The 25,547-nt window shown below is 34.5% G+C and overlaps 1 protein-coding gene across 1 annotated transcript in view; it reads left to right on the forward strand.

The window, feature by feature from the left end:
• LOC148949252 (syntaxin-5-like) overlaps positions 1-25,547 on the forward strand; it is a 58,639-nt gene that overhangs the window by 22,638 nt on the left and 10,454 nt on the right. The window contains exons 2-6 of the mRNA XM_089093301.1: positions 4,645-4,912; positions 7,677-7,836; positions 13,521-13,579; positions 17,832-18,064; positions 22,145-22,255. Of these exons, the coding sequence (XP_088949427.1) occupies positions 4,654-4,912; positions 7,677-7,836; positions 13,521-13,579; positions 17,832-18,064; positions 22,145-22,255 (822 nt within the window). The 5' untranslated portion in view covers positions 4,645-4,653. The remainder of the gene's footprint in view (positions 1-4,644; positions 4,913-7,676; positions 7,837-13,520; positions 13,580-17,831; positions 18,065-22,144; positions 22,256-25,547) is intronic.

A 25,547-nucleotide genomic window follows, 5' to 3' on the forward strand; every position in this document is an offset into this window, starting at 1 on the left:
CGAATTCAGAGGATTTCAACTGGATTTACTAGGGGTTTCAGAAACTCATATCCCAGGGATTGGAAGCAAGAAATTAGGTGATATAGAATTTGTTCACACAGGCAGGAAGGATAGGGTATATAGGCTGGGAGTAGGGCTCATGATGAATAAGGAAGCTGCTAAGTCTTGTTTAGGCTGGGAAGGTATTAAAAATAGAATACTAATTGATTTTTATGACTAGAAAGTTCAGGGTATCATTTATAGTAGTATACGCCCCTGTAGAACCGACTGACGGAGATACTAGTGACTCAGATGAATTTTGCTTACAGTTACAGGAGCAAATAGACAAGGTCCCAGGTAGAAATATGATGTTATTACTGGGAGATTTTAACGCCCAGGTTGGTAGAAATAGGGATAGATGGTATCCCAGCCTAGGAAAATTTGGTGTAGGAAAAGAAAACAGTAATGGATACAGACTTTTGTAGGTATAACAATCTAGCTATAACAAATACGGTGTTTGATCATAAAATAGTTCGTAAGTTAGCATGGTATTCACGAGGTGGTGAGACAGCTAAAGTTACTGAGTATGCCTTTGTAAACTAAAAACTGTTAGGATTGGTGAAGGGTTCTAGAGTAAATAGTACTTCCCCTATTGAGATTAAAAGTAAATATCACCATCTAGTAGTGTCTATGATTAATTTAAAGCTGAAATATCAGAAGGGTAACTACCTCCCGGGAAGTTGTGATGTTGGTAGACTCCAGGATGAGAATTTGAGAGAAACTTTCCAGGAACAGTTGAATACTAACTTTGAGAGTTTAAAATTTGATAATGTGGAAGATGGTTGGAATAATTTTAGAAAAATAATTGGTAAAGTTGCTGAAAGTGTCTTAGGGAAGAAACCTAGGACTGCAGCTAAGAATATTAGTGAAAAAGCTTTATGTTTAATAGAAAGGAGAAAGGACTTTTACAAGAATTATCTAAGTGATAGATCATATGAAAACAAAACAAATTTAAAGAAAGTGGGGAAAGCACTAAAATATGAACTAATGAGGTGTGAAGTGGAAGCCATGGGTAAAATTGCCGAGGATCTGGAATATGCAACTAGACGGCATAATAGTAAAACATTGTACTGGCACGTTAACAAATTGAGAGGGAGTAGTCAATCCGGACTTATCCCAGTTAAAGATAGGAATGGGGCCACAATTAGTGATAAGGAAAAAACTAAAGAGAGATGGGCCGAACATTTTGAGAACTTGCTTAACCGAGATAGAGTTGCAGGAAAAAATATAGAGGAAAATGAAAGAGTTTGTGATACCTTGGATGTGAAGGAAGATTTGTTTGTGAGGTGGAATTAGCAACAGTACTAAAAGGATTAAAGAATAATAAGGCTGCAGGTGATAATAGGGTGGTAAATAAGTTTCTTAAATATGGTGGCTCTGAAGTTAGAAATAAGTTACTGAAGATTATGAATATTATTTTTGAAAAAGGGGAAGTACCTAACGATTTTAGGAAAACTTTAATTAAGCCACTTTATAAGAAAGGAGATAAAAGAGAGTGTGGTAATTATCGAGGCATTAGTCTGGTCTCTGTAGGTAGGACACTGTGTAGGTAGGACACTGGTCTCTGTGTGGAGGTTTTATCACCTTTCTTAATTAAGCCACTTCATAAGAAAGGTGATAAAAGTGAGTATGGTAGATATCAAGACATTAGTCTGGTCTCTGTAGGTAGCAAATTACTCTGTAATATGATACTTTTTCGACTGGGAGAGTATGTTGACAAAGTTCCAAGAGAAAAACAGTATAGTTTCAGAAAGGGTAGAGGATATGTCGACCAAATCTTCACTTTTAGGCTAAAAATTGAGAAGTGCCTAAAGTTTTCAAACACCTTTGGTCCTCAGTTTTATAGATTATGAGCAAGCGTTCGATTCTGTGGATAGAAGAGCTTTAATAAAGGTTTTATCCTTGTACCAGACAAATACATGAAAGCGATTAGTGCTATGTATGAGAATAATACTCCTGCGGTTAAGGTAGGAAATGAGGTTAGCAGCTGGTTTTGTATTAAATCAGGAGTTAAACAGGGCTGTGTTCTATCCCCCTTTATATGGATTATTTTGATTGACTTTGTTTTAAGGAGCACAGGAAAGGCAATGGGAGACCACGGAATCAAATTGGGAGGAAAAAGTCTCCTGGACTTGGATTATGCTGATGATTTAAGCATCCTAGATGAAAGCGTGAGCAAAATGAATGCAGTTTTAGAGGTTTTGCGAGTTCAGGATGCTAGAATTGGTTTGAAAATTAATGTTAGGAAAACTAAGTCACTAAGGCTAAGAATAAGTGAAGATGAAAAGGTGACGTTGGGTAATGATAAGGTTGATCAGGTGGGCAGCTTCATTTACCTTGGTAGTATTATTAGTAAAGATGGTAGGAGTAGTGAAGATGTTAAAAATAGAATAGTCGAGGCTCAGGGTGTTTTTTCACAGTTAAAAAAAGTCCGGAAGAATAGGAAGATAAGTCTGCAAACCAAGATTAGAATATTAGAAGCTACAGTGATGACAGTGGTCAAATTTGGCTCTGAAGCATGGACGCTCCGAAAAGCGGATGACGATTTGCTAGATGTTTTCCAGAGACCTTGCTTCAGGAGTGTTCTGGGTCCCCGGCTGACTGACCATATTTCAAACAATAGGCTATACGAAAAATGTGGTTCAATACCGCTCGCTAGGGCTATAATGAAAGAAAGGTTGAGGTGGCTAGGGCACGTTGTTCGGATGAAGGATGACAGATTGCCGAAGATTGTTCTTTTCGGCCAACCATCTAGGGCTAAACGGAAAGCAGGTCGTCCCCGTATGGGGTGGGAGGACGTCATAAAGAAAGATTTAAAGGAAATGGGAAATTCGTGGGCGGGTGTAAAAAGGGAGGCTTTGAATAGATTGGGGTGGAGGAGGAGCGTGCGTAGCTGTGTTGGCCTCAGGCGGCTTGGTGCTGCGGTGAGTTGTTAGTAGTAGTAGTAGTAGTTGAGGAAGGGGCATCCATCCTTGAATATGGAATAATTTCTGTTCGTTTTGTTTTAATGCTGTTCCTTACTTTTGGTTGAAAAAACTTGTTTTTTTTTATTATTCAAGTGGAAATAGAGCTATAGCACATACATTGGTCAAACATAAGTTTTTGAGCTTCATAACTTCCCTAGTGTTTTCAAGCTTTTAACTTTATTCCATCTCTTTTTCTGGGGCTTAGAAAATTGCAAATAAGACAGGTCTCTGCCTGTCTTAGCTTTTAAAAAAGATATGTTCTTCTTTTATTCTGGTTTAAGTGCTTGTCTTTGACTCTAGGCTGTGGAAACACAGTTCCAAAGATTGAGTAGGATTTAAACCATATTAAGATTTTCTCCCAAATTGAGACCCATTTCTCAAAATCTTGTAAACCCTTTATGTCAGGATAGAGAAGGAGTAGAGGTAGGTGACCTTTGAGGGCATAATTTAAGCTCTGGATTTATTCCTGAAAGTTGTTTTTCCCCTGGCCCACCACTTTTCAAGATAATAAAAACGTTAAATATTTGGTATAGAACAGAAATCAGAGTTCAAAAAGGCATTTGATCCCTGATCAATTTTCTATCCAATATAATAGTCTCTGGTTTCACAATTATTTCTCCACCCTCCTAATGGGGCAAGATATAGCCCTAAGCTACGTACAAAAGCTTGCATTAGATGGAATGCTTCTCTCCTGTCAACAGTTAGTCAAAACTCCAAATGAAGCTGATTTGCAAAAAAATGGAAACTTTTTTGTGTAGCTTATGGCTATATCTGAATCTATTTGAGGAGGGAGGTGCAATTATGATGGATATAAAGCATTGGTCTGAAACATGGTCATTTTGATAGGTTGAGGAAGACATGCTAAGACTTTCTAGAGGAATTGTCTATGGCTAGTTTTAGGTACTCATTTGACTTGCCATGTATCAACCAATTAACATGCTAAGACATGCTAAGACTTTCTAGAGGAATTGTCTATGGCTAGTTTTAGGTACTCATTTGACTTGCCATGTATCAACCAATTAACTTTACAAAAAATGTGGATTGTTATCCCTCTTTCTAGGTCTGCAATGAAAATAAGGTCAAGACGGTTAGACCACATTTAGCCTGTTCTCTCTTCCTCTCTCTCTCTCTCTCTCTCTCTCTCTCTCTCTCTCTCTCTCTCTCTCTCTCTCTCTCTCTCTCTCTCTCTCTCTCTCTCTCTCTCTCTCTCTCTCTCTCTCTCTCTCTCTCTCTCTCTCTCTCTCTCTCTCTCTCTCTCTCTCTCTCTCTCTCTCTCTCTCTCTCTCTCTCTCTCTCTCTCTCTCTCTCTCTCTCTCTCTCTCTCTCTCTCTCTCTCTCTCTCTCTCTCTCTCTCTCTCTCTCTCTCTCTCTCTCTCTCTCTCTCTCTCTCTGAATAAATCATTCGCTTTTCAAAATATACCTAAACAAAGAGAGACCATCTTCTCTCTTGAAGAAGGTAAAAAAAATATCAAGTGAATAAAAATTGGTATGCTCTATATCCTTGATTATCCTAAACCCAGTGGCTGTGTTTCTTCCGTCCATCAAATTCTCTTCCTGGTGTCAACATTTTTATATAGTTTCAATAATATGAAAATATATTATTGATTTATCCATTGTACCTTTTCTCCTTTTTTTCTAGTTCTACTGAATGACTACCAGAAGAAGGAGAGTTGACTCAGACTCAGCTGACTCAACTCAAACTCAGAATAGAGATACAATCATAAACATCCCATTTTTTGGAGCCATAAATAACACTTCTCAGTTACCAGCAATTGTCAACAGTTTCTTACCTGTTAAGAATTCTTATTCTCACAAAAAGACAGACGAGCTGCTTCCTGGTCAACTGAAGGACTTCAGTAGCTCAGAACAAGAATTTAACCCGGGCTCTGACGAGGAAATGGAGAGAAGCAAGTTTGAATATCTTTTGTTATTGTGGCTTGTGTAAATTTTAAAGGGCTACAGGAAGAAAAAATACATAAAAAAAACAGAAGGATTCTTTGGAATCCTAGAGATGACTTACTGGACAAGCTGTTTTTTTTTTTTTTTTTTTTTTTTTTTTTTTTTTTTTTTTTTTTTTTAGATACACAGTTGGTAAAACTGATGTATCATCTATACATCAGTTTTCTTAAAATAATTGTACTTCGTTGGTTTTTTCTGTTGCAAAATTTACATTTTCAGAACTGCTTCATTTTTTCCAAATAAAGTATTCTAACTTGGAAAACAATGATTCTAGAAATCAAATAATATGGAAGGAAAAAATTATTCATTTTAGGAAATAAACAAGAAAAGTCAGGATTTTATCTAGAATTTTGCATTTTTTATTTTTTTTGCCAATTGTTTAGTCATGAAGTTTTATGAAAGGTAGTGAAGAAGATTTGGACTAGTCTATATAAAGGAAATGAAGCATATAAATGGAAAAATAGAACCTATATTGGTCATCATTTTTGTATATATATATATATATATATATATATATATATATATATATATATATATATATATATATATATATATATATATATATATATATATATATATATATATATATATATATATATATATATATATATATATATATATACTTTTTTTTTTCTTGGTAAATTAGTTTTTTTTTTTTTGGTCCAGTATTTTGATCTTCTGAATACTGGAGCTCGCATTAGTTTGTTCGAAAAAATTTTAGTGTTTTCTTGTTGTTTTTTTTCTATTTCACAAAATTATCATATTTTGTTGGAATTAAAACACCCTAGTTCTGAATACAATCTTATTAAGAGTTAATAATGTCAAAGAAATAAAGAACCGTGACTGCCAACATGAGAGACAGGCCCCACTGGTGGGGCATGGCTCTACTGATTTAGAGCTTTGTATTGTCTTTCCAATAACTGATAAATTTTTTATTATCTTTACAATCCTGGAAATATTGTTTTTGGAATGCTAAATTCTAACATTGCTTTCTTTTTCATTTTTGTTTATTTTTGAAAAGTAAGTAAGAAGAGACATTGTCTTCTGTATGCAGGAATGAAGTGCATGCTTATTCATGGCTTGGCCAAGCAAATTGTCTTTGTTGAGTGTTCATAGTTTAGAAATTTAAAAGAATTCATTACTTTTTCTGTGAAAAACCCAGAATATGATTTGCACGCGTATGGAATAAAACGCTACCATCTGTTCAGCCCTTTATGTTTTTTTTAGAGAGACTCTAAAAAACTTGTTGTCGTTAGACAGGCCAGCCGTCCAAATGTTCAAACGCGTATATACACTTTTCATTATTCCGAGAAAATCGTTTTCAAAGTTTCTCAAGTTTTGCGGCACTTTTCCCACCCATTGCGGCGCACTAGTTGCGGATTGAAGTGAAAAGTTGCTAGAATTGGTTTTAGACAGTATTCTTTCCAATTATGCATTTAAAATACATGCCAAAGTTCGTTGACACTGCTAAATGTCAATTTTTCAACTTTGGCAAATGGGGCGAAATGCTGCAGATACATGTTTCTGCCAGAAACATCTTTGCAGGCATTTTATTAGGACATTCTTGTATACACCATTCGATTTGCCTCTTTGAGCTGAATTCAGTGGTATATCGAACTCAGAAAGTTACTTTTAATGTATATATGCTGCTTTTGGATGGCTGCGGCTCTAAAAGCTGAAGTTTATATTGGCATTCAAGAAGTTAAACTATTTCGTTGCCTTTCAAATTGACTGTTGGAATTTTCACTTTGCAAATTGGTTAAATTTTCTGTAAATATAACCCATGCAGTTCAAAAATAACCTTTGCAAACGTCGAGTACATAACGAATTTTAACGAATACCTAACGAGCACCTAACGAATTTTAACGAATACCTAACGAATTTTAACGAATACCTAACGAGTACCTAACGTTTCATATTGTTTTGTTTTTTTGATAACGTAAGCAGTGATCACATGTTTATTTTTCTGTTATTATTACTTCAATAAGTCTCCACTAAGTTAAAGGGTTATCGCATATCTCTTGTACAATTATAGGAAATAAAACCAAAAATCTAAATTTTGTGCATTTATGCATTCTGATTCTGTTTTGTTTTTCCTTTTTTTTTTTTATAAATTTCAGAATTTTACTGTCTCCCCTATTTGTATTTGTCTTATAAATTCCCCCCCCCCCTCAGAAAAATTAGATTGTGTTTATATGTCATCTTTGACTAGTCTCTTGATGTTTTATCAATTAACACTCATAAAGTGGATGATAGTCTTATAACAAAGCAGTAGTTATAATTAATAATAGCGTTCAATAATAATAATAAATATATATCAGATACAGTATGGCTTGTAATTAAAGAGACACCATTCCAGAGCGTCAAATTTAATTTGATGCATTTTTGAAACAACAGAAATGAGCTTCAATGAAACTTCTAGATTTGTAAGATCTTTAGATACGCTGCTGTTTTATCACGATGGTGTCAAAGGCTGCCCACATTCAAAAATCATGTAAACAAGGTGATGCGCCATACGTGGCAGAAGATTATAAGGTCTGGCCCAAACAGGTAGGTGGGGGTTGAAGTATGCCATATGGCACTCCAATAAATACACCAGGCGGCAGAGGGTAGGCAGCCCCTCAAATGATGAAAGAAATATTTGTATTTTTTTCAAGATGTTTATTTCTTTCTGTAAAAGATAAGGTCTTAGAAAATTCTGTCTTTTTTCAGAAGCGTCTTATGCTAGCCTGGCAAATGAATCAGCATTGAGAAATAGGTCTCGGGAATTCAAAACTATAGTGCAGACCATTCGTCAGAAGAATCTCTATCAAAATGTTCGTAAAAATCCTCAACCAATCCAGCAGCACTCTCATTTCATGGTATCGGCAAGGTATGCTTCAGAAGTATTATTATTATTATTTATTTCTAACCCACACTGTACAGAGGTACAATACTTGGAGTATCGCGAGGAAAAGCACAAAAAATGCAACAAAAATCAATATAGAAACCAAAGATTACCAGTTACAGAGTAACACATAAGAATTTAAAAGAAACTAAAACAAAAGAGAAATAACATGGAAGGAGGGGGGAAAGAAGAAGAGAGAAAAAAACTCACAACTTGCAGAATCTGATAAGCAGTAATATGCAGAAATATGGACACAAGCTATCATTATTATTATCATTATTTGATTTTCACTGTTTACAATACTGAAAAATGTAGAGTGACCAAACAGAGAAAAACAACTAAACAAATAAAAGAAAAATAGCTTACGACTGAAAAAACCTGATAAGGTGATGGTGCGGAGAAAAACGGATACAAGCAGTATTTGAAAGTTTTCTGTAAGTGCTTCCAGTTTTTCAGTAATATTATGAACACGCAATTTATTAATAACTACCCTGCTTTTTGCCCATGGCGGAAGAAACAACAAAAATTTACAAAATCTAAAATAATCAATCCTGATTCTTTTAAACTCATTTTCTTTAAGAAGGAGAAAAATTCCTAAAGCAAAAAGAATTGAATGGTCACAAAAAGTTGAGTAGAGCTTGGCCAACGCGAGTTTATTGTATTTACCTCTATTGGCAGCAGTCTTAGCATATCCTAATTTAATTTTCATATTAATATCTGAGACTGTGCGCTGGCGCAAGCTCGGAAGGCTATTAGTAATAGAAATACCGAGCCATCGAAGAGAATCTACGAGAGGGATAGTAAAGCCACTACAGCGAAGGGAAGTACTAGAAATTTTATTAAAAGAAAGAAATTTACATTTATCTACATTAAAAGAAAGGACTATGTCTGAAAAAGAAGTGGCAACACGAGAAACCATGTTAGATAAACCAGTTTTAGTACGGCTTATAAGAAGCAGATCATCAGCGTAAGCCATGTATGAAACATCAGAAAAACCGGAGAGATAGGTAGCCGATATCTTTGCCAGAACTCCTGAAATACATAAATTAAATAGGGTCAGAGATAAAACTACACCTTGCCTTGAACCTCTTTTCAATTTATTAATAGAAGCTGATACAGATTTCAGCCGAAGAAAAGAATTAGAGTACCAGTACCGAAGAAGCAAAATAACCGATAGATTGACACCGCAACCATGAAGAGCAGAAAAAAACTGACTATGACATACACTATCAAAAGCTTTTGATAGATCTAAAGTATAAAGATATATAATCTTTCCCTTAGAAGAAATCTTAAGGAGCAAAGAAGATAATACACGATGTGCATGTTGACAACCTACTCCCGGCTTAAATCCAAACTGGTCATCTCTCTCAAGCATATTATTAGTTACTATTAGTATGGGGATATGTAACGAGATTATTTAACCAAGGGCAACGCCTTTTCAGCGCTCGAGTTAATAGTTTAGATAATGTATGCTTGAATGGAATAATGTTTCTTAATATAGATAAAATTTTAGTTTGCAGTCTTGTTGGAGATTTCTTGGTTTAACCCCTCCCCCTTGCCTCATCCTTAAAAATAAAAACAAAAGAAAGAACAACTCTGATAATAGGACCGGTTTTATCTGCATAACTGATGAAATTTAGCTGTACTAATACAGAATCAAAGTTATTCTTGCGTTTATTCTTTCTTTGCCTTCGAAATTGATTTGCTTTTGTTTCATTTGGCTTCAAAATTAGAATCGATTTGGCTTCAATATTGAGTGGATTTCCAGCCTGTAAAGGCAAAAGGGACATTACTTCATAGATATAGAGGCTTAAGAGGATTTGGTAACAAAAAATCATTTTGTGAGCTTTCTTGTCGGCTGACTCACAGATAAAGAGCCCATTATCAAATTCTCAGAGGGGACTAGCAACCATCGAGAGCTATTGAAAATCTTTGATTTGATTGTGAAATTTGACTGGAAAGACAATGAAGTTCTGCGTCCCCTGTGGTAACGCCTTCAGTTAAAGTGGGTAGCACCATTGAAAACTCCCAAAGCTGCCAAATTGCTCAAATGATATTTTCTTTGGGTTGATTTTTAGCGTTTTGCTAGCAGGTATGCCAGAACATTTTTGCGTTTTGCTAGCAGGTATACCAGAACACTTGTAGGGATTGCCCCTTCCTGAACTAAGCAGAAAATTCTGCTCAATTTAATCGAAAAACAAATTCTCACTTTCTAACGATGTACATTTCGCTAAAACTGAAAATAAGCACTAAACGGGAGAAGTTAAATGGCTTTTCTAAGATTTCTGGAAAGTAGGTGTCTGCTTTAGTTTTCTGTCGTTTTTTGATCTTTTATCCAAGCTCTTTAAGTTATAGCAAGATCGGCAAATTAATTGTAATTAGTTAGGCCACACTAACTAAAAAAAAAGTGTATACTGGGCTAGATGGCGTGTTCCTTGTACCGAATCCCCTTAGTATTTGATTATCAGAATTTGGTATGGACTAAGATATTGATAATATTCCAGTTCAGCACATAAAAGTTGAGACTGGTTCATAACTAATCCATAAATATGCATGATTGAATCATGTGACCTAAGACTAGTTTTATCTATAAATTTTAAAATCCGTATTTTTCAAATATATATATTTGCTGCGAAGCTTTTTTTTGACAGAAGCCGGTAAATTATGTCCTGGGAAAATGACGCCACTACGTTAGTCCTGGCTGGTAGGTCTGATTAAAGGCGAAATTCTCTGGAGTTTTGCTGAGAATTTTTTTGAAAAGAAAAGACACCTTTGAATGCAGTAAAGCTTGTCGGCGAGAATTTACCATTATTTTATCAATGTGGATTTACCGTCTGCAAAAAAAGTAAGCCTTTTTTCGTTTTGCTATTTGGAGAAACAGGTTTTTTTCTGATCTGAATCAGACTTGACGGAATATTCGCAAACACGAAGATATTTATTTGATAGGGAAACGATTGGCCAAATGGGGGAGCTATGATTTGCCAAATGGAGGGGCAATGATTGGACAAACATCTGCCTTCCGGTTTTCTACGTAACGAAATTATTTTTACTGCTGTTAGAAACTGAGGGTGTGTTCTAGAGACCAAATTCTGTGTTCTGAATAAAAACAAATTTACCCCTTAAAATATCTGGTGTCAATGAAAGGGGTTAGCATCCCTATTTTTTATTCTTGTTTTTTATCTCATTTATTTTTATTCTTAGTAAAAAAAAATTGCTAATAATTCTGTGTTTTCTTTTGTCTTGAAAAGAAATTAGTATTAAATATTTAATTATCATTTATGGTAATTGAGTTCTGGAACATACCTTAAGTATAGATTTTATCCTAAATATTTAGCTATAATTGACGATGGTGGAGAAATGGGATTCCTTTATCAAAATTGAAATTCTATTTCATTTTTAGAGATGTGGGAAATTCCTAGTGCAATGTAATAAAACAGGATATATTTCATGGTTCTAAAAGCTTCAAAGCTGACAGTAGTTGGTCAATACCTCTCCAAAAAAAGGCAGAAAAACATAGAAATGAACTTCATTTCTTCATTTCATTATCATAAATGATAAATTGAAATGCTACAATTTCAACACTATTGGCCAAAGAAAATTCTGATTGAATAATAAAAATTTTCAGTGGATAAAATAATGCAAAAGGTGATAAAATTAGTCTTTTCGTAGTTTATGCTGGATTTTCTTCTAATAAAAGTGTGTTAAAGCAAGTTCTGACAAAAATGCGTAAATTTTATCAGGTGGAAAAGAGAAATTGATGCCAATATATAGGTTTCAGCTGGTACGTGGGTTACGTGGGATGAACTTTTCATGGAGGAATTTCTTACGAGGGAAGGGAATATAAGGGCATATAAGGTTCTTATAAAAAGGTTGGTCGTATATACTTTGGAGGGGACTCATTGAAACGGTAATCATAAGTTCTAGTGCCCTTTTTAAGACTCAAAGTAATCAGAGCACAACTACCCCTCCCATATTGAAGGTGAAATCCTCTGAAGCCTTCCTAGAAAATTTCCCAAAAAAAATATAGGAACTCCTTCTAATACCTATTCAAAAAGTAATTGTATGAATTGTATGGTTTAACGTAGAGATTGCTCTTTCTGCTGTACTCGTTGTTCTTTCTAATATATATATAAATATATATATATATATATATATATATATATATATATATATATATATATATATATATATATATATATATATATATATATATATATATATATATATATATATATATATATATATATATATATATATATATATATATATATATATATATATATACATGGGCGCCCATAAGCTGAATTCCAGGGGGTGGGTGGCAAACCTCATCTAATTGGCACTTTTAATGATATATAATAGAAATCTCAGAACGAAAATATAAAATTAAGGCAGCATCATTCAGTCAGGGGGGACGATAGCCCCCCCCCCTGCCCCCCCCCCCATATAGGCGCCCATGTATATATATATATATGTAATTCATGCATTATTATGCAATAATTGATGCAATAATTTTGACCTGAAGCGAACTAGCACTTGTGCCGTCTAGCATAACCTCACCTTAAGGGTGGAGTCAGTTTTATACTTTAGTTTGTATTGCAGTAAAAGCCAAGAAAGACATTTCACGTAAATGAGCTAATGAAAAAGGTAGTGATGCCGACAGGGCTGCAATAATTTATTGCGCACACTATGTCTCCCTCGCTGCTGTCCATCCTTTAAATGCTTATCAACAAGGGTGCTACCCCTTGACCCCCTCTTCCTTCAGCCTGGGAAGATTAAAAATACTTAAAATCTGAATTAAGACACATTTTTCGTTTTGACAGAATCAACAGTGTTTCTAAACTTCTAATTCGTTTTAATAGAAATGATTCTGTCCCTGTCGCATCTGGGAAAATTTTTTTTTTTACTTTATAAACAATTATCACAATAAGTAATTAATTTCTTCTCAATCATAATCTATCCAATGAAATAACAGCCCAATTTTAGTCTTTTTACGAAATTTTACCCTAACTTGCGGAAAAGAAAAGAACAGTACAGTAAAAAAAATTATAATATTCACTTTTAAAATTCAATTTTAATAATGAGCAATCAATTTTCTTCTCAATCAGAATATTTCAACGAAATATCAGTTTTTAACTCAGCTTTAGCTTAACCTTTGTTTTATGTTTTTAGTCCATTTTTTGGCTATAGGTCTGAAAGTTTCTGTGATTTCAGAGGAATCTTAAGCCTTTAGCAGACTATCGGTGCTTTTTCCCTGATTTAGAAGGTAGATTTGCTGATTGTAAAATTTATAAATCAGAGTTGAGCATAGGTGTGAGACTCAAGAACAGTGTCTTTAATTCCCGAAAATGTAGAGGGAGGACAATTTTTGGTTTTCTCCTTTGCTACTGTGTCACCCATGCTGCTGTGTAAACTTAAATGCTTATGAACTACGGTGGTACCTGTTTACATTCCTCCTCCCCGAAAGACTAAAAACAGGTATAAATGTATGCTTTTAAGTCTTACCCCCGTCACGTCTGGCAAACATTTCTACTAATCTTCATATTGGTAAGTCTCTTCTGAGGTTGCTATCGGGACAAAATGCTTTTTGAAATGTATTCTTTTTAGTTTTAGTTTAGCATATTATTTCATTTTATATTTTTGTCTAATATGATATTTTTCTGTTCTAGGCAAATCTTATTGGAAGATATTCAAAATGCATACGTGACATTGGAGAGACTTAGTAAATGTAAGTAGTAATTTATAATATAAATATAATAATAACCTTTTCTGAAACTGAAATTAACGTCTGGTTCTTAGCCTTTCCTATCGAGGTGTGATTCAAAGATGAGTTTCTATCATTAAAGGATATCCGAATTTAATGAAAATGGTGCTTCTAGTTTGGTCTCTTAAATTTACGCTCTATGTTGCTTATCTCCTTTATACCCTCGAAGTTTTCCTGCATTTTGGCTTATATTCTGTGTTTCTTTCTTCAAATATCCAGTAACTCTTATGTTATTTCAGTTTATTGGAATATCTTAACATTGGGACATTTCCTTTCTTTTTTTCATAAGATAAATAAAGTATATATATATATATATATATATATATATATATATATATATATATATATATATATATATATATATATATATATATATATATATAATATAATTTACTATTATAATTTATAATTTACTATAAAAATTTACTATTTTTTCTGTAATTCAAATTGATCTGGATTCGTTTTAGGTTTCTGTATTTTCACTTCCTGTAAGGACACCCTAGACGGTCAATCATTTTGATAAAAAGCTTCTGTCAATGGATTGACGTGTGCTTCAATCGACTCTTCAATCAGCCCTTCAATCTTGACCAAAGCTAATTTCAATTTAATTTAACTCACGGCCAGATTTTTAGTTTCAGCTCAGAGTCGGGTAGTGAAGTGTCTATGGTGTGTGAAATGCAGAATAATACTGATTTGGCTTTTCTTGCATGTACTTTGGTTCTGCTAAAGCGAAAAAAAAAAAGAAAATAGGAAACACCGTTGGTCCAAGGAGTGGTACAAGATGAGAAATCGCTTCACTCATGATCATTTACTGAACGTTCTGCGCGATACAGAAGAAGAGGACTACATTAACTTTATCAGAATGGACCAAGATAGTTCTATTTTTTTACTCAAGTCAGTACGGCACAATATTGAGAAGAAAGATGAGAACAGCATTCCTCTCGTCAGATTGCACAACTCTGCTTAAAAAGCGTATAATTAATATTTTTTTCAGCAAATCGTTTTTGGTCTGGGCGTAACTTCTTCATTTTCATCATTTTATAGCCCAACCTTGAGCTAGAATATTCTCTCCTGTCTGAGGTTGCTTGAAGTATTCCGTAGCTAACTCCACAAGTTGGTCAGCGGAATCTGACTGACATTTTTTTTTCTCTCTTTCCCCTTTTCGTCTTTTTTTCCCTTTTTTTTCATTCTAGCTGAAAACTCCACCAAAAAATTTCTTGCGGATGAACTCGGGTGAAAATTTTTTCTTAGGACACTTTAATTTGCAAAATAAAACTTTAATTTTTGATGGTTCTTAAAATCATGCCGGTAATCCCCTCCTATGTGGAAAAGTTTTCCATCAAAAACCCAGCAAAGGGTATTTTTCCACCAAAGGTTTTTTTGGGAGGCGAGAGGTGTACAATGGAAACTTTAAAAAACGCATCAAAACTGTGAAATCGATATCTACTCCATTATGATTTCTGAGAATAATTCTGGTCAACGCTGTTATTATTAAAGTAAAGAGTAACATTAAACCCCAAAATGAGAAGAATATATTCTGTATAGGAGGGGGACTGCCCCTTCCTCATCCCTTCCTCCACTTCGTGATCGCAGTAACTTCGGAGTGTGCTCGTTAGATCAGAAATTGAGAGTTCTAGTCCTTTTTTTAAGTGCAAAGGGATTAGAGACCAACCAGCCGCATAGGGGTGATATTTTCCGCGGGGGAGGGGGGGTAAACGCCACCCATCAAATAATCGAGTTTCTACTGCTAGTGCAATAAAGTACAATTCTTACCTCTGTTGTTTCTGTTTCACCAATTTCAATCTAATCCCTAATCAATGCAAGGTCATTGCAGTACCACAAGAAGGGCTGTATGATGTCATCTGCTGAAGCTTTAGACTTCTTATTTTTTCTCGATCTCCTTGTATTCGCGAATGAAATTCATTTTTAAAGCAGTAATTTTCTTTTTTTGTTCGAAAACTGTTCTACCGGGTTTCAATAGCTTTGCTGCCTTCAATATCCTGCTCAATACTGCACTTTTCTTATTTCGGTTAAAATACTCTTTATTTTTAACTTTCCATAACTCAGGGTGATCCCAGTAATTAATAAACAAATAAACTCGCGCTCCACATTTTTGCTTTCTTCCGGTATATCTTCCATTGTTGTTTGCGCGTGATTGACGCAATATTAGAACAACACTAGTCTAGACGGTCAATCACCCTCGTCAACCGATTGAGTCATTCAAACTTTCTATCAATCACCGTCAACGCTTGACTCAAGTGTCAAACAGGTTCCTAGACGGTCAATCATGCTTAAATCAATTGATTGACGGAAGCTTTTGATCAAAATGATTGACCGTCTATGGCGTCCTTTAAAATTGAATTTAAGGAATTTGATTTATCCAGATTTTCTTTATTTTCTTTCACCCCTTCAGATATGTGCAACTCTTTTAATCTTCCTTTCCTGATTAAGAGGTCGATGTTTCTAATCTCATTAAGAGGTAAGAGGTTTACATTTCAAAAGTGATAACTGAATGTAAAAAGAAAGAGAATTAGAAGTTGGATCCAAAGAAACTCAGACGTTTGATTGTAATCCAAGTTTTAATAGATAAAAATTTCACTTATTTACAATTTTCATGGTTTTGTTGGGTAACCCTGTCGCTGCCAACATCTAACTCAGGAAATTTGAAGTTGGATCCAAAGAAACATAGATTTTTAATTGAAATCCGAGCTTTGATAAGTTAAAATTCAGATTGTTTATAATTTTCATAGTTCTGTTGGGTACCGCTGTCGGCACCAACTTCAAACTTAGAAAATTTGAAGTTGGATCCAAAGAAATCTAGACCTTTAATTGAAATCCGAGCTTTGATAAGTTAAAATTCAGATTGTTTACAATTTTCATAGTTCTGTTGGGTCCCGCTGTCGGCACCAACTTCAAACTTAGAAAATTTGAAGTTGGATCCAAAGAAATCTAGACCTTTAATTGAAATCCGAGCTTTGATAAGTTAAAATTCAGATTGTTTATAATTTTCATAGTTCTTTTGGGTACCGCTGTCGGCACCAACTTCAAACTTAGAAAATTTGAAGTTGGATCCAAAGAAATCTAGACCTTTAATTAAAATCCGAGCTTTGATAAGTTAAAATTCAGATTGTTTATAATTTTCATAGTTCTTTTGGGTACCGCTGTCGGCACCAACTTCAAACTTAGAAAATTTGAAGTTGGATCCAAAGAAATCTAGACCTTTAATTAAAATCCGAGCTTTGATAAGTTAAAATTCAGATTGTTTATAATTTTCATAATTCTTTTGGGTACCGCTGTCGGCACCAACTTCAAACTTAGAAAATTTGAAGTTGGATCCAAAGAAATCTAGACCTTTAATTAAAATCCGAGCTTTGATAAGTTAAAATTCAGATTGTTTATAATTTTCATAATTCTGTTGGGTACCGCTGTCGGCACCAACTTCAAACTTAGAAAATTTGAAGTTGGATCCAAAGAAACTCAAACGTTTGACTGAGACTCAAGTTTTCTTAAGTTAAAAATTTGCTGCATTTGAATTTTAATAATTCTGTTGGGTACCGCTGTCGATACCAACTTGAAACGCAGAAAATTTGAAATTGGATCTAAAGTCACTTAGACTTTTGACTGTAATTTAAGCTTTAATAAACCAAAATTTGGTTGGTTTTGAACTTTCATAATTCTGTTAGGTACCGCCGTCGGTACCAACTTCAAATTCAGAAAATTTGAAGTTGGATCCAAAGTCATTTAGAGCTTTGATTGTAATCCAAGCTTAATAAATCAAAATTTGACTGGTTTTGAATTTTCATAATTGATTTGAGTACCGCTGTAGGTACCAACTTCAAATTCAGGAGACTGAAGTTGGAGTGAAAGGAAATTAGACCTTTGATTGTAATCTAAGCTTGCCTTGGCTGGTTAAGGTTTGGCTTGTTTTGAATATTTAATAGTTCTGTTGGGTACCGCTGTCAGTGTCAACTTCGAATTCAAAAAGTTTGAAGTTGGCTTCAAATAAACTTGGGCCTTTAATTGAAATCCAAGTTTTAACAACTTAAAATTCAGCTTGTTTTGAATGTCCGTAGTTCTATTGGGTACCGCTGCACTATCATTAATACAAGCGGGTCTTAGTTCCTATTAAACCTTAGCTACACCCAAGATTCCCTTCATAAGGCTCCTATTTGCTCTTCTACCTGCTACGTAAACCTTTGTATGCATATCTTTCCAGTGGTTCGAAAGAAGTCTTTATTTGATAACAAATCGAGTGAAGTGGATTCACTGTCTGCCCAGTTGAAAAGTGAAATAGCTGCGATTAAGAGGAAAATAACGGATCTAAATGCATTGAAAGGATTGAATCCAGGACGCAAGGATCAAGTTCCTCGAAGTGCTATTATCAGTCTAGAGTCATGTTTACGGAACATGTCCACAGAATTTGAAGATGTTTTGAAGAAAAGAATAGAGGTAAGTGTAAAGATTAAGGTGATATGCCTGTTACTGGACTGCTACCTTTTCATTACCACTCTTATCGATGTGCTACCCAAAGATTAACAATTTGGCTTTAGTCCCAGGCACACTTCAGAAGATGCTCTTGCTTCGCTTTCCCTTTTTATAAATAAAATGATAGATCAGAGTAAAATTCCTATGGCAATACTTTTGGACATAAAGAAGGCGTTTGATTGTATGTCCCATGATATCCTCCTTGGTAAGTTAGACCATATTGGGGTGAGAGGCCATCTTTTTTTATGGTTTTAAAGTTATCTACGTAGAAAATAGAGTAATCATAATTGGGAATTATCATACATTTTCAAAGACAATGAATTGCGAGGTGCCCCAAGGTTCGTTCTTGGTGCTCTTTTACTTATTATTCACATTAACGACTTGCAGTTTATTTTGACCCCCCCCCAGTTTGTTGCTGCAATTTGTCCCCTCAGAGTTCTCTGTCTGACCCAAGTTCGGATTCGAATTCTGAAGAAATGTTTCAGGGCTTTGCAGAAAATTGTGTTTTTGAGGTACTGGTTCATCGACAGCAACAGACGATAGAGCGTGTTTACTTGTGGATTAATGCTAACAAGTAGACTAAATGTTAAGAAATCCCACGTTTTGATATTTTTCACGAGTAGGAAAGCTCCAGCCTTCTTTCCGAGGTCTCCAAACGACTAGAGGCATGATTCAGATAATGGATTTGTATAGTATCTGGGTTTGTGCATTGATGAATTTTTTTTTCTGTCAAACAACACTCTACAGTGTTGGGCCTAAAAATTTCTAGAAATCTCAATTTAAAAACTTAAAAAAAACTTAAGCACTTTTTTCCTGTTAACATCCTTCATCATCTTTATTTTTTGCTGATACAATCTCATATCCGATACTGATCTCTTGTCTGGACGACGACATTTAAATCCCTTACAAATATTATCAAAATAAATGAAAATGCATTAAACCTATTCAACGAAACAGATTCTTTATTTTCTTTAGATAGTTTGGGAGTTTTTAATTTCTCAGTTTTGTTTAGAAATACTTTCATTCTCTTCTACCCAACTGCTTTTCAGGAATTTTTTCCGCGGCTGAAACACGCCAGAGAAGATCACGAGATAGAAGCGTGCTGTTTATTCCGTATACGCCATGTGTTCGGTCTGATTTTTCAGTTGATATTTTATGTTCACGGGTTTGGAATGACCAACCAGGGGCAATTTGAAGTAAACCGAGTCTTGCATCATTTGAAGTAAAATCTAAAAAAAACATCTGAGTAACAAGCGTTAAGTAATAGTAAATAAATTAATAAATTAAGTAATAAGTAATAAATTAAGTAAATTAAATAAATTAAGCAATAAGTAAATAAATTGAAATGATAGTGAATAAAAGTTAATTGGATCATTATTTATTATTTTAGTATTATTTTTTATAGCAATGTCAGAAATTGATTTCTCCCGTTGAAATTAAGATTTGAGCTTGGTGTTTAATTGATTTAAGATTTTAATTGATTTAAGGTGTTTAATTGATTTAAGATTTAAGTTTGGTGTTTTTAATTGAAAAGTTTGGAGGCAATTTTAGTTGATGCTGGCTGGCAAATGGAGTACCGCCACTGTGGGATGTAATTAACAGTGTCATTTAATGTCTCCTGAACATGATTGTCCTAGAGGGCAAAATTAATATAGATTATGGGCCAGAATTTTTTTTTTTAAATCTATTTGTGATTGTGTGTAATTTAAGTTTAGTGTATTATTTAAACCGATCTGCACATGATATCAAAATTCCTTTTTTTAGAGTTTCGATTGCTATTGAGACGAGTTACACCTTACTTACAGTTCGTTACCATGAACTGTTTTATTTGTCAAACTATGCTTGCTTAAACTTTTATTCATATTTTTGCTATTACATTGCCTTATGTGTTGTAAGAATATAATGTGAAATTCGAATTAAAAAAAAAAAAAATTAACTGCCATCTAGAATTTGAAGCGGTTTCGAAGAGACTAATAGAAGTATCTGTGTAGGACAAAGGTTATATGTAATAACATGGTAAAGTAGAATTGCAACTACAAAAAGAAATATCTACCATCTAAAATCAGTCTATTTGAAGATGTTAAAGAATCAGAATTTTTGAAAGATGTAATATTTGAAGAAAATTTGAAGACGTTTTAAAGAAAAGAATAGAGGTGATTATGTAGAGCTAAAATTATTTGTTTTAAGGTGAGCAAGTGGAATTGGAAAAAAAAAATTTTTGCCGTCTAGTGTCGCTCTTCAGTATTAAATTAGGTTGATGGTAATTTATTTTTATTTCTAAAAAAAATGGAACAAATAAAGTGAAAATTCCAGTAAATAAGATAACCTGTATTTGTTATTTAGTCATAAACAACTATTTTCAAATATTTGTTAATGCACTATGTAATCCTAAAGCATGTTTAATGTCACTGTTGCCAGATAACAGCCCCAGATGAATTTTGCTATGTTCAAATACAAAGTAAACACACAATTTCATGGAAATAAATTATATCTTGACTTGTCAAGAAACTTGTTATAAGTATAAGATTGCATACTTTATATTTGAATATTTCTAATACTTGTAATATTAGTATTATAATGTATCATAAGTAAAAAAGACAAAAAAGTTAATTAGCCTTCACACCTGCACACCAAGCTATGCTTGTAAAGCCATGTTTGAAAACGACATCAAAAAATAGAAAGGTAGCAAATTATCTTTATGTGACAATATTGACAAATAGGTTTGATCTCTAGAGGTTTTTTTTTCTTTTAATGTTGAGACAAGCACCTTAAATCTTAATACAACCTAGCCGAAGACACAATAGGAGGACAATAAATAAAGAAAACACAGACTCTTTCTCTTTGCTTGGTTTGCATTGTTCTTAGTTTCGTAATCTTTTTTGTTGATATTTCTTTGAAAAGATCTGACTGTACTTCTTTATCCATATCAAGTATCAGCTCCACATCGTTATCAGAAAAAAAATTATAATCATTTTTATCATTTTGGGATAATTGCTTTATTATAAGTTTTTTAACACTTGTAGATCTATGTGTGCATAGAGTGGTTAGCACGCTAGACTTGAAAACCTTTGTCCGTAAGGAAGGGGGTTCGAGTCTTGGTATTGCTGGTTATTTGGTTTGGAACGGATGTCAGGGCTGTGACTCTGTAAGCTCAGCCAGAGTCGACCCAGCTAAATGGGTACCTGGAGAAATCTGGGGAAGGTAAACGGGAGGGGTGTGCGAAAGCACTGGATGGCTGGCCCCCAACCCCTATTGCAATTCCTTGCTGAAGGGCTATGAAATGGAGATCAGCACCGCCGGTAGGGACTATAAAGTCGAATGCTGTATTCTTTACCATTGATCTATTAGTGTTCATAAAATACGAGCTTATAGGAACATAGGCAGGAATTTATTTCGAGAGCGAGGGACTTAAAAAAAGCAGTGAAAGGGGGAAAATTGCATGGATAATATAAAGAAATTATTGGGAAGTAATAAAAATGTCGTTGTTTGAAAGGAGCATTGGTCTGATGACCCCTCCGTGTGCATGTGCCTGGCAACTAATGATGTCTCTAAGGCTCAAGGCTAGAAAGATATGGGACATAGCCACCAGAGAAGGTTTATTTCTTATGCTATTTTGAACTAACCGGCAATTTAGTGATAATTATAAAGAAGTGAGCCACAAATTTTCTTCTATACTCACCAGCTACTAAAATCTGGGAAAATATTTTGAACTGCTTGATGCATATATGGAAATATAATGGGATTAGGCAATTATTATATATCTTCGGGGGCTTAATTGTTATAAGTTTACATAGTACTGAAGGGGAGCACTCCTTACTGTGTCAGTCTGGGGTGGCTTGTTGGTGAAATGAGGCGTAGCAGTGTAAAGATATGGATCCCAAGCCAACAAAGTGGAAAGGTGCAAGGAGAAGAAAAGAGCTGACGCTCAAGGATTGATACCAGGTTGCAAATCTTTCATTTCTAGGGTGTTTTTGACTAGGAATTAATGGATTTCTTGGAAATAGAAAAAAAGTTCATTTATTATAGCTAGCTTTTGCTTTTTAGAACATGAAGTTTCAGAGCGATAGAAGAAAAGAATTGGGAGACACTCGTGGAAGCCCAAGATATCCTCAGCGAGGTTTTCCGCAAGGATCAGTTTTAGTTGCTGATGAAAAGGTATGCAGTCTGGGGGAACTATTTTTTTAATTCAGTTATATTCTTATGTTACATTGATACCTTGCCATTTTGATTGATACCATATCTTAGTGATTGATACCACAGTTATACTATACCATATCATTGATGATATTTATTTATATCATATCGTTTACCATTCTTTTATGGAAATAAAATTCTGTAAAATTTACTTGACATTGCAAAATATGGGGTGACCTCCCAATTGCCATCATTGGCTCCAAGGCACATGTGGATACAAATCTTATGTCACGTATGCCTGCAGGGATGATGGCATTGATGTCCACTAATTTTACAGTCTTTTTTTTATTATTTGAAAAAAACTACGTTTTCTAAAGAGTTAAAGAGGCTGAGTTACAAGGTCGAACCTTAAAACGTACAGGGATTAGGAGGCACAGTTGCCCTCCTCAACGCCTCGCTCTTTACGCTAAAGTTTGACTTTCTCACAACTCTTTTTTTTAAACAATAAAAACTTTAGCGTAAAGAGCGAGGCGTTGAGGAGGGCACAGCCCCTTTCATATACGAAATAATTTCTGTTCGTTTTAAGATTTAATGTCGCTCCTTACTTTCAGTTTAAAATTTTTTATTTTTTTATTTAAAGGCTGCGAAACCGGGGTGTTTGGGGGGCGGCAGCCCCTCAACTGTGCCTCCTAATCCCTGTACGTTTTAAGGTTTGACCTTGTAACTCAGCCTCTTTAACTCTTTAGAAAACATAGTTTTTTTCAAATAATTTCTGCACGTTTTTGTACAGTTTATTACTTATTACTGCTTGACTAACTGTAAGCTGATCGTGTCAGGAGTTAAAGTTGGGGGGCTGCTGCCCCCAAACCCCCGCTCTTGAACATTCTTGTGTTAAGGCTTTTAATTCCTGAATACTCAAATCACGTCGTACAGGGTGCCTCCTAATCCCTGTACGTTTTAAGGTTCGAACTTGCGACTCAGCCTCTTTAACAGCCCCACAACTGTGCCTCCTAATCTCTGTATGTTTTAAGGTTCGAACTTGTAACTCAGCCTCTTTAACTCTTTAGAAAACGTATTTTTTTTCAAATAATTTAAAAAAGAAACTGAGTTTCTATTTAAAGTTTAAATTCAGTATATAAAAAAGTTGCTCGACGGTGAATCGAACCCGGGTTTTCCGCCTGACAGTCTAGAGTATCAACCGCTGGACTATACAAACACAATAGTAATTGTTGTTTAGCAATTGGAAGCTATTTTCGACGCAAGCAAATTCCCAAAAATCTTGATATGTGGTTTTTGGAAAACAGGGAAGGAGTGATCAGATTGAGCTGAAATTTTGAGGATAAGCTTCCAGGCCCCAGGAAAGCTTATCTTCTAAATTTCAGCCCGATCAGACAACGTTAAAAGGGGGTTCTGGTGGGAAAAATTAACATGGGCTATTATAGGAAAACGAGGTTTTTCGTAAATGTAAATTCGGGGGATAATTTTTTCGGTCTGAAAATATCAAAAGGCCCTAACAGGTCGAATTCTGCTTCGAATGAGTCCTCATTCAACCGGATCCGTTGCCAACTGTGGCCTGTAGGTGTGGATAAGAAAAAAAAGAAATGATGATGATGAATTTTAAGTGGCTATATTTGGTTTTTTGAAAACAGGGAAGGAGTGATCGGATTGAGCTGAAATTTCGAGGATAAGCTCCCGGGCCCTAGTAAAGCTTAACTTCTAAATTTCAGCCCAATCGGACAACGTTAAAGGGGGGCTGTGGTGGGAGGGTCCAAACTTCCGGCCCAGTTTACCCCATGAAGTTAAAGTCAGAGGAGGATGAAATTTTGCAAGCTTCTTAGTTTGAGCTTGGGCTACAAAATGCGATTACCGCCGTCTCTCTGCGACCTCTAGGACCTGAAATCGCTTAACATTGTGGTGGGTCGCCTCTTTATAGAGGCACAAGTGTGCCTCCTTGATTATTATATTTTTCCCAATAATTCACCTTTTTTGTATTTTTAGTTTGTATCCACCCGCCCCCCCTCCCTGCTCCATTGTCAGCTGTCTTAAATGAATTTCTGTGTGTGTCTCTAGTTTTTGTATAACATCCCTGTTTAATATCAGTTAGGACAAATTGTTTTTTGTTTAAGTTTCTGGTTTAACTTGTTTTCGTGTTTTTACTTGTTTAGTTTTCTTGCTTAACGTTTTTCATTTTTTCTCGTTTAACGTGTTTATTTCTTCTTGTTTCGTCATTCACGGACTTTTGTACTTAGAGCTACCACCGTGTGGCGATAAGTTATGACTCTGAAAGTTTGTCCAAAATTAGATTATTTTAGCTAAGCAGATTATGAGCCCCATTTAGTATTTTTTGAAAGACATAGATGTATACAAACCTCAAATTGTGAGGGGGTGGGATAGGGTGCACAATATTTTTACCCCCCCCCCCCCCAAAAAAAAAACGAATATTTTCTATTTTCTTTTCCCCTTATTATAATCCTCAGTGATTTATTATTCATTAAGTATCAATAATTTATAATTACAAATACTAATAATGGTAAAGAATCATGCATTGATAATCAGTTGATGATTAACCATTCTTAGCTATATTGAATAATTTAAGTTGTCAATATGATAGAATTAAGGGGCTACTCTACTCAGGTCACTCAATTTCGAGTCCCGGTTTTATATCAGTCCCCACTCGGTTTTATTACTATTCATTAAGTATAAATAATTTTTAATTACAAATAATAATAATGGTAACAGAATCAGTCATCGTGCATTGATAATCAATCAATAATTAATCCTTCTTAGCTTTATTTAATAATTTTAATTGTCAATATGATAGAATTGTAGGGCTACTCGACTCAGGTGATTCGATTTCGAGTCCCGGTTATATTTCAATCCCCATTCGAGTCTTGGTCTCTAACTACGAGACTCTACCTTAAGATTTGAGTCAAAAACGAGATTGTTTTCGCGTGTACTTGAGCAATGGCCAAATGAAACAAGTCCTGTAGACTAACAATTTAAATTTTTGTTAATTTAAAAATATATATTTGTAGATTTTTTTAAATTAGTGTATGAATTTTTAATTAGTTATTTTGTTAGTTTTAATTACTTTAATTGAAAATGTAAACTTTAAATTAGTTTGTAAAACATAAAAGTTATTTCTATCCCTGCCAAGAATTACGGTTATTTCCTATTGCTATGCCTATTCGGCACTTTATTAATTATTATAAAATTTATATTATAATATTCCTTGAGTTGCAACAGCCCATTTTTGGATGTATGTTTACTTCATCGGAGTATTTTTATTTTTTTTTTAATCTGAACTTATTTT

Source organism: Artemia sp. Qi Xiang Cuo, chromosome 8 (genome assembly GCF_049724085.1).
Source record: "Artemia sp. Qi Xiang Cuo chromosome 8, ASM4972408v1, whole genome shotgun sequence".
In the NCBI taxonomy this organism is placed as follows: domain Eukaryota; kingdom Metazoa; phylum Arthropoda; class Branchiopoda; order Anostraca; family Artemiidae; genus Artemia; species Artemia sp. Qi Xiang Cuo.